This window comes from Phoenix dactylifera, unplaced genomic scaffold (genome assembly GCF_009389715.1).
Source record: "Phoenix dactylifera cultivar Barhee BC4 unplaced genomic scaffold, palm_55x_up_171113_PBpolish2nd_filt_p 000051F, whole genome shotgun sequence".
NCBI lineage: Eukaryota > Viridiplantae > Streptophyta > Magnoliopsida > Arecales > Arecaceae > Phoenix > Phoenix dactylifera.
The window spans coordinates 737,954-747,802 of record NW_024067670.1 but is presented as its reverse complement, the minus strand read 5'-3'; the positions used below and the strand labels follow the sequence as shown (position 1 = coordinate 747,802).

At 41.4% G+C, this 9,849-nt stretch overlaps 1 protein-coding gene across 2 annotated transcripts in view; it reads left to right on the top strand.

Annotated features, from left to right (window-relative positions):
• The first annotated feature begins 862 nt into the window (after positions 1-862).
• Positions 863-9,849, top strand: part of LOC103716982 (DEAD-box ATP-dependent RNA helicase 36) — a 31,278-nt gene continuing 22,291 nt past the window's right edge. The window contains exons 1-2 of one of the 2 annotated variants that reach the window (XM_026808416.2): positions 863-1,721; positions 8,120-8,442. In XM_026808416.2, coding sequence (XP_026664217.2) covers positions 1,047-1,721; positions 8,120-8,442 — 998 coding nt within the window. In that variant the 5' untranslated portion in view covers positions 863-1,046. The remainder of the gene's footprint in view (positions 1,722-8,119; positions 8,443-9,849) is intronic. The other variant, XM_008805205.4, reaches the window with a different exon arrangement.

The window sequence follows — 9,849 nt, the reverse complement described above, 5'->3', positions numbered from 1 at the left end:
CAAAAAAAAAAATGGAACTTCCATTTAATATGACCAAAATCAAAGGAATTTTTTTTTTGAAAAAGAAATAAATAAATAAAGCTAACTTTCAATTAAAAAGGGGGGAAAACACGCCTTTTTGTCTCACCCACCCATCAAAATCTCTCCTTTCTTTCATGGAATCCACTTGGGAAGGGAAGGAAGCAGGGGCAATTGATTTTTTTTTCTTAATCCGAACTTAAAAACCTCTTTATCATGGGTGAGATGACGAGGATGAGGAAGGAGAGTGATGGGTGATGAAAGGATGTTGGAGGAGCTAGAGAGCGGTGAGCCGCCTGGCGAGCTCCTTCTAGAGGTAGTAGGCGATGAAGCTCCGGAACTCCGGCGAGGTGGTGCGCGGCACCTCCGGAGGTTTGGAGTAGCAGATGGCGCACATGAGGGAGGCCCAGTCCCCCTGACGGCCGATGTTCTCGCCAAAGGGGAAGCGGCCGAGGTAGAACTCGAGGATGCTGAGGCCGAAGCTCCAGATGTCACCGGTAGAGCTGTTGAAGATGCCATGGTTGAGGTCCGTGTTGATGCACTCGGGGCTCATGCAGGCGACGATCCCGACGGAGGAGTTGCAGGGTTCCATGGTTTGGGCGAGGATCCGTCGCCGTCGACGGGGAGGCGGAAGTAGTCGGCAAGGGGGAGGAGAGGGCGGAGGCGGAGGTCCGAAGGAGAGGAGAAGAGGGACGGCAAAGAAGAGAGCTCGGGAGGCGAAGAATCCAGAGGAGAAGAGAGGGGAGAGGGACACTGAGGGAAGAGAGCTCGGGCGATGCCATTGGACAAACCCTAACCTCAAGGAAAATCCTAACCCATTGGACCTCGTTGTGAACATTTGAAATCGGGCCGAGGCGGAGATTGAGTGCGATGCGGCGGAGAGTTGGGCCGGCCTTGGGCCTTGTGGTGTCTAAGATACCTCTAACCGTTAGCTGCATTTCCAGAAGTCCCCTCTATAGTCTAGATAAAAGCATCAAGGGATGGTGAAGGAATAGTAAAGTTACGAAGAGAGGACTATATATAAAGGGATGGTGGAAACGGAGCCCTCGTCGCACGCCTACCAGTTGAGCAGCCTCGGTGAAACCCTTCCGCCAATGGGGGATTCGGAGTCGCAGCCTTCCTCGGAGAAACCCTTCCGCCTCTTCTCCACCAAACCCAAACCCCCTACCAAGGCGCCTCCACCTCCCCCTCCCCCCCAGCTCTTCAACTCCGCCTCCATCGACACCGACCGCGGCGATCCCGATGCCGGCACCGGCCCCGTCTCCTTTTCCGAGCTGGGCCTCTTCCAGTGGGGCGTCGACACCTGCCGCGAGCTCGGCATGCGGCGGCCCACCCCCGTCCAGCGCCGCTGCATTCCCCGCATCCTCGCCGGCGATGACGTCCTTGGCATCGCCCAGACCGGCAGCGGCAAGACCGCCGCCTTCGCCCTCCCCATTCTCCACCGCCTCGCCGAGGACCCCTACGGTGTCTTCGCCCTCGTCCTCACCCCCACCCGCGAGCTTGCCTGCCAGCTCGCCGAGCAGTTCCGGGCCCTCGGCTCGCCCCTCAATGTGCGCTGCACCCTCATCGTTGGGGGCATGGACATGATCGGCCAGGCACGGGCCCTGGTGCAGCGGCCGCACATCGTTGTCGCGACTCCTGGAAGGATTAAAGTCCTCCTCGAGGAGGATCCTGATATCCCTGCCGCGTTCTCCAAGACCAAGGTGAGTTCTAGTTTTCTCAGAAAGTTTGAAACTAATCTGATTCCAATTGAAGCTTTTTTTTTTTAATTACTTTGAAATTTCAAGTCTCGAATATTTCTTGAACATCTTTTGAAGTGGCTGAAACTGCTGCTGTCTTGCACCAATTAAAACTAGGGAGTCCTTGGATTTAAAGGAATTTTATTCATTGTTAATTTTAGTTACACATCTTAATGACCTGTTTATGGAAAATAGCTAAGGTGAATGTTAGGGTTTTTAGTCAAGGTTCAAATCTGAAAAATGAACATGCCATCATGTGCTTCCATCTTGAGTTCTGCATGATGCTTCTAAAGATTCATCTTTATGTACATATGGATTTCGTGATAATTATTGTATTTTATAATTCTGCTTGCATGTTACTCTCTTGTGTTCCATCTTTTTATTAGACCAACTGTATAAACAACCTTTGCCTCCTTATTATTTCCTCTCTATAAAGTAATTTGTCTTGATGCTAAAGATTTTAATATTTTATCTTTGAAAAACTTCACACACGGATAACTAGTTTCAATGAAATGTATATAATTCTCAAGTATGGTTGCTCATATATGCAAACCCTCAAAATAAGGGCACATTTATGAAATTGTTTGCTCAACTCTTGATGCAAATACTTGCTTGATCAAGTTATGATTGAATGGGTGCAACCAATATATCACAAGGCCTTTAACTATTAACCAATTATCAAGTCTTTGGGCATCTAAATGATATTTTGAATTTAGAAGGATTTTGTTTGAGGATCATTTTCCTTAGAATCATTTTCCTCTTACTATCCTGACCTATCATTCCACCCTCATCATGAGGCTGTGCAAGCTACCAAATTCAAATACACCGGTCAGGAGTTGAACAACCACCAGGGTATTTTGGACCTTAAATGCAAGATTCACTAGTGTATGATTTATGAAATCCAATTTGCACACTTCAACTTCCAATTCTTGTCCGCTTTGAATCACGACAAGAAAAAACTATTGTGCCATTAGTACTGCACTCTTGCTCTTATTCTACTCCAAGGTTCTATGGACTATGGTTGGATATGAGGTGGATGAGCTTTGGAATATAGACATGGTTTTTCCTCTACTTCTTCGTTCAGTGTCATAATATTTCCCTTCAAACCATTGCCCCAAGTTTCTCTCCAAATTTGACATGCTGGAAGGATTTGTTAAGGGAGGTGCTGTTGGATGTGAAAAGGTAAGTGTTGGGGTCTGTTTGCTATTTAATCACAAGCTTTTGTTTAACTACGTTTTGAATTCAAAAAGAATTTTAATAGAAACCAATAGGCCTTTTATCTCAGTCATTAGGAGAACCAGATTTACTACGTTATGTTGTTTTGTACAGTAGGGCGTGCCGGTTCTGTATCGGCATATTCATTTTTATTTTGTGGAGTTTTTTAAGTTGATTTAATTGGCAATCAATTTTTTAGAACTTTTTCAATAATTTTAAGGCTAATTTGATTTTTTTGATATTTTTAAATATTTTTTATGTTTCTATGATCCTGGTTTAACCTAATGATGCATCTTATTGTTTTAAAATGATATAAATCATAAAATAATTAGTGGGATGTTGCATGCTACAAGAAGTAACATGAAATATCTTCAAATCAAGTAGTGAGGTAAAAAAATATAAAATAATACAACTAATTATAAATATTTAAAGTAGAATATACATACCGATATCTAAAATTTCGTTGAGTGACGATGTCTCTCGTAGATATCTGAATTCTCAGCAATCAGGAGGTACATCAGCTCACCCCTCTAACCAAGAGGCGTTGTAGTCTTATATGTTCATCCCATAAGGAATGCGCTATGGGTTATAAGCACTCTCAGATCTCTTGCTGAAGTTCTGGCTCTGAGAGGTGTCCTCTAATGATAAACTAATTGATAAAAAATGCTATGACGGAGCCCATCCGAATTAGCCGCCAGCAAAATATGACCTATAAAATGCTCCAGACTGCATACGATTGTAGCTACTAGAAGATGTCTCAGACGCATCCTATTTATATTCATATCTGTATGGGCTATAGGCTGCTTATGGCTGCGGATAAATAGGATCCAGTATACAACTCGAAATTTGATATATTTATAGATCCTACTCCACGTGCGAGGTCATCTGCAGCTGCATCGTGTCCTTCTGAATGACCTCGAGGAGTCAATTTTCTATATTCAATTGGATTCCGGCGAGCTCCACCAGATCGTGCACCGTCGTTCCTATCCTGTGTAGTATGCGTAAACTGAAACTCATTGATGAATCAATGACCACTCTACAACTGTGTCTCATAAACGATGGTCTCATGTCCTCCACTTTCTTCTGGCCAGCATATCCATGACTATTAGAACTGCTGCTCTCGGTCTCTAAATCTGAGTGAGCTGACTCCTTCTCGACACTTTCCATTGGGGCTGCAGGTATTTTTTGCTTTTCTTTTTGGTGTGTCGGGCTGCTGTATTCTTTTCCGTCATGCTACTCACCGCTTGCTTATTCTTTGTGCCACTCTCTATCTGGCTATGTTGGGAGGATGTATGCCACTCTTTTGACCGAGTCGACTGGATAGCGCAGTGGCCTCATCTAGGCATCTCTTGATCATATCTCTGAGAGAATGTTTCGAAAAAAGAGTCGTGGTGACCGACTCTTCTGTGATTGTGGTTGTGGCTATGGCTGATCAGCTAGAAGGATGCGTGGAATATTGTTTTCTGCCTATTGCCTTGCATCGACCCTAACCTCGTTGGCTATAAAATTGGCCGTTCGTGGAGGCGATCCTTGCTTAACAAGCTCCGGCTTCTGCTGTTAGCCATAAGCCATCCAATCATAAAATCATCCTCATTATCAATGAAAGCACTATGGATCGAATATGTGTACTTTAGCTTCACTTCCTTCTGGATGCACTTCAGCCTCAATCTTAGATTGTAGTGAACATATACAAGGTCGTTGAGGTGCTTCTGTGTTAAACGGTTTTTTTGCTTGCTGTGGATGAGGGTGAAGGTGGACAGTTGCGCTCACAACCATTCGAAGAGACTGTTTGGAAGAGCATCCGGATAGCTAGCCGGTTAAGATTTTTCACGGACAAATCAAAATGAATTCACCATTCAGTTGCAAAAACATTAAGGAAAATTGCATATAAGATAGTGCCATATTAGTAACCATCTAACGCAAGATAAATGTTTTCTTACTTATGACCGCTACTGAGACTCCAAAGCTGTCGGTGCCCTCTTTAAATATTTTGGTCTGAAAAAAAAACTATATTATATATTGTTAATAATTAAAGATACCAGTTAACTTACCCATGTCATTTTAGTTAATTTACTTCTTCTCAACACAGGGCCGTGACTTTTAAATTAGGCTTCATCTCTTAAATTAAATTATGCAGAGCGATCAAAAGTTCATCATCCATATTGCTCTTTAGGCCCATGGGTATGCATCAAACTATCAAAGGCTATTTATTTTTATTTTTTTTCAAATTTAGGCCTAGGCCACTGTGTGCATGATCGCATCAAAACTTGAATAAATGGACATCAAATTTTGTTGGAGAGTAACTTGTATGCCCCTAAATATGCTTCTGATTTTACTTTTTTTTATTTTTTAATCCAAAAATATATTTTTAATTTTTAAAAATTATATATAATTCAAAAGTTAAAAATTTTTATCATCGTGTAGATCATCTATAGATATACAACATATAATAAAATGAAGCCCAAATCAAAATTTTGGCATGATCTGTACTTATTTTACAGTTTTTGATCTATTTTTTTAAGCTCCTTTAAAAAATTTTTGAGGGAATGAGATAGGAGAGAGGAAGCACACCTTATTTAGGCTTGGATTTTTATTTTGAAGTACTGAATCAGTGTGATTTTTGCCATGAGGGGAAGGGGGAAAGGCGGAAAGCTCTTCACCGTTTAGAAATGATGTTGGAAAGGCTTCGGACCTTTCCAACATCAATTTTTCACTAGTACAAAGGAGAGGGGAGAGGGCCCAGTTCAAAACTAGGTCGACTCGGTGCGAACCGGACGGTTCGCACCGAGTTTGAATGGGACCGGTCAGTTTTGATTGATTCCGGCCCCGGTTCGCACCGAGTTTGAATGGGACCGGTCGGTTTTGATTGATTTCGGCCGATATGGTCCGGTTCAAACATTTTTCGGCCAGTTTCGGCCAGTTCAAGGCCATAGCCGACTCCAAAGGCCGAATCGACCCGTTTTCTCATCGGGTTGGCTCGATTCGGGCCGAACCAGGCAGTTCGGTCTAGTTCGGCCATGTTTGAATCAGACTGATCGGGAATTGGCATTGTTTAGCTACTTATTTTGATTTGCCTCAATAAAGCACTTGCTCGGGCCTTTTGTTGCTTCCTTGTGCCTTTTCGATGCATAGAAGGTCCTCTTTCCCTCTCTCCTGCTCTCTCTCACACCTTTGCTCCATTCCATTGCTTCACGTCTATTGCCAATCTTAGCTGAGCTAGGGTTTGTTTCGATCGAATGAAGAGCAAGCAACGGACAACTAGCCACGGTCGGTGGCTGATGCCATCGATCTCTTCGGCCTCTCATCACGGTGGTGGAGCGATCTGGAGTGGAAATCGGAAGAACTCCTCGGAGAGGTGCTTTCTCCCTCCCTCTCTCTTCCTCTCTCTCCTTCTCTCTTCCTCCCTCTCTGTCTCCCTCCCTCTCTTTCTTTCTCCCTTTTCCTTGTCCTCTCCTGTTTTGGAATAAGGAAGTGTGAACTCTTTTGAATGTTTTTTTTTAAATTTTTGAATTTTGAGTGAAAGTCAGCACATCTTTTGCCGACTTCAGTTCAAAATCTGAAAATAAAAAAAAATAAAAAAAATGCCTCCGGCATGTCATAGTACGAACCCGTACTGTGCCGGTCGCAATTGGCACAGATTTTGGTACCAGTTTCGAAAACCTTGAGAATCTAAAGTCTGACATGGGTCTTCACTTCTCTTTTTTTATTCTGTGTGCATGCACATCTGTGTTACTTCTCCTCTGATTCTGATTCTTCATTCTTTATCAATGCCTACTTTTCTTCTTATCGATCTGTCTTCTCTACTATTTATTTTCTGTGGTTCATAACTGATGGTTTTCCCTTTCCTTTCTTTCTTGTGCTCGCTCTCTCCTGACTTCCCGGTTATTGGAAGTCTCTTGCTTTTCATGCCGTCGGGTCAAAGGGGCAGGAGCGAAGGTATTATAGCGCTATCTGATTATATTTGGATTTCCTTAACCCCTTATGTTCTTTGTTGTTTTATCAGGGCCTTCCCCTCCCCCCCATTTGAAAATAATAAAACCATGTCTTCACCATTTTTCACCAAATGAAATCTGCGCAGAGGTAACATGCAGACACATAAAGGTTTTCGATTACAAATCCCTTAGAAAACAAATTATTTGCCTTTTCTCTATCCATAAAACTCTAAAACCTATTCTCTATCACGAGTTATTGACCCCAGAATCTGTACAAGGACTTGTTATCTCCCTCTTTCTTGACAATGTGCAATCAGTTCCAAACTGTCTAGATTTCTGGTATTGGATAGCAAGCTGCCACCCCTCTCCCCTCCTCTCTCTTCTTCTTCTCCTCCTCCTCCTCCCTCCCTCCTGCTTTCTTTCTCTTTTTGAGGGGGAATGCTTTACTTCTAGGCTCATTCCTGCTTGTAGGTAGCCTTAAACTCTAAACTCTTGCATCAGATGATCAATTGATGAATAGTGCATTTGATCTCTTGCCAGCCATGATAAACAAGAGCTTGAGATGCTGTCATATCTCATTCCTTGGTGCTGCAGTTATCTTGGAGGTAGCTAAATGACTGCTTCTAGCTTTTGTTCCCTTTTCTTTGTTTTGGTCTTCCCTGGTGGTTTCAGGTTCTGCATAGTTGGAAGTCAAATGGTTTTTATGTTTGCAGATTTTTATAATCCTTTTTCAGATGCCGAACCGCAAATTGCATTGAAGAAATATTGGCATCTAAGCTACAGTACAATATTTTAATGAAATTAAATTGCATATTTTGAAAAGCAATTGAATTTTTAGAAGGATTTCTGATGGCACACCAAAAATCAAATTAGTGCAAAAGTTATTTGCAGGACGATGGTTAATCAGAATGTTTCTTATTGGCTAGATACTTAAGTAATGCGAGGATACCATGTACTTGCCAATGGACTTCTATCTGCTTCCTCTTTGCTTTAAAAGTGTTGGTGAAAATGAAATTAGGATTGTCTAGAATTTATTGCTTTTGCATAAGCCGTAACAGATATTTGCTCTTCTATTATCTTCAGTTAGTACCTGCTTTCTTCATCAGTTATACCTTGCATTGTAACTTTATAGGTTATGTGCCTATAAATTTATCAGAAAGTACTTAGTATGTCGCTTTGCCTTGGTATTTAACTATTATTTTTTGGTTCTCTCAGTTTCTAGTTCTGGATGAGGCTGATAGGGTTTTGGATGTTGGTTTTGAGGAGGAACTGAGAGTGATATTTCAATGTTTGCCTAAAAATAGGCAAACTCTTCTCTTCTCTGCAACGATGACAAATGAGCTGCAGGCATTGCTTGAGATTTCTGCAAACAGATCATACTTTTTTGAGGCATATGAAGGGTTCAGAACAGTAGATTCTTTACAACAACAATACATATTCACCCCTAAAAATCTGAAGGATCTTTATCTTTTTCATGTCTTGTCTAAAATGGAGGAGGAGGGTACCCGTTCAGCCATTGTATTTGTTTCCACCTGCAGGTATGCTTTCTGTTAAAATCTTTTGTACATATGTGAGATCACACTCGACATTTTGCTTGAAGTCATGGTTTGCCCTGCCCTTATAAGTTCTTTGATAGTATCTTTTGCATTGCAATATGTGAAGCTCACCTCTAATAGTTGTTATGATTGTTAATATCTAATGAATTTACTTTTGCATTTGCAGTTCATTTATACTGCTTGGAGACATTTTGGTTACGCCAAGTGGATGTCTCAGTGATACTAAACATCCCTCTAGTGATTATATTTTTATGACCGGATTACCTACAATGACTAAACAAAATGCTGCATATATTGTTTCCAATCAATTGTTTCTCTATTGGATAGAGAATTGAGCATCATTAGAATCAGTGTTAATAAATCATGGAATTATGCCTAGAAAGAGTGTTATGGGCATAAAACTATAGTTCAGAAAAGGGCATAGAGCTTTAATATCTAGTTTAGACATTACACTTATTGTTCTCTGTAAACCTAATTGCTACCTCACAGTAATTAATTAGAAAAGACTCTCCAAGGTTGACCCTGTGTCCTAAAAGGGGCTTGCATTGTGCAAGTGGCTAAGGAATTGCATAGTTTGTAGGTATAAGGCAAGTTCTTAAATAGATGCTTAGGTTAATTATTTTTGGTATAAAATCATAAATATGAGGGCGAGCCTTGGCGCGATGGTAAGATGGCTCCATTGTGACCCGGGTGTTATGGGTTTGAAATATGGAAGTGCCTCTCCACATGTGGGGTAAAGCTATGTACATTTGACCCTCCCCAAACCTTGCAGTGGCGAGAGCCTCGTGCATTGGGCTGTCCTTTTTTATAAATTCACAAATATAAAAAATAAAATCAGCTAGAAGAATATAAGGGAAATAACTGTTAGTCAAAGAAACTGTTCTATGTTTTTTTCAGATTCGTTGTATAATATTGCTTGTGAACCTATAAATCTACAATTGCTGCTCATAAATTACAAATAAATTGATTATATGAAAAGGACAAGTTGTTCATTTAGGTTTATGCAACAAGCTGCTCTACTAGACAATGAACATATATACAAATTATTAAGAATTAGTCAAACTTTTAAATTATAAAAAAGGTGTTTGGGCACCAGTGAAATAGACAATGGAATGGTGATATGCCCACAGGACTTGCTAATATCATCACTCACCATTCATAATAGCTGATCATTGCCACGACATCTGCTCAGCCCTCCAAACAGTCCAGACCAGGACATAGTTGAGTTGCGGGAACATACACTAGGTTGGCAGCTTGTTTGTAGGCAATCTAGGTGCTTATAGGGGGTTTTCTTTCAAAACAGTGACTAATGAACAATGCAATCAGGGAAGTTGAAGGCAAGAAAAAGGTAAAAGCAGCATTGTTTTCCCAAAGCCTTGGAGAAAATCA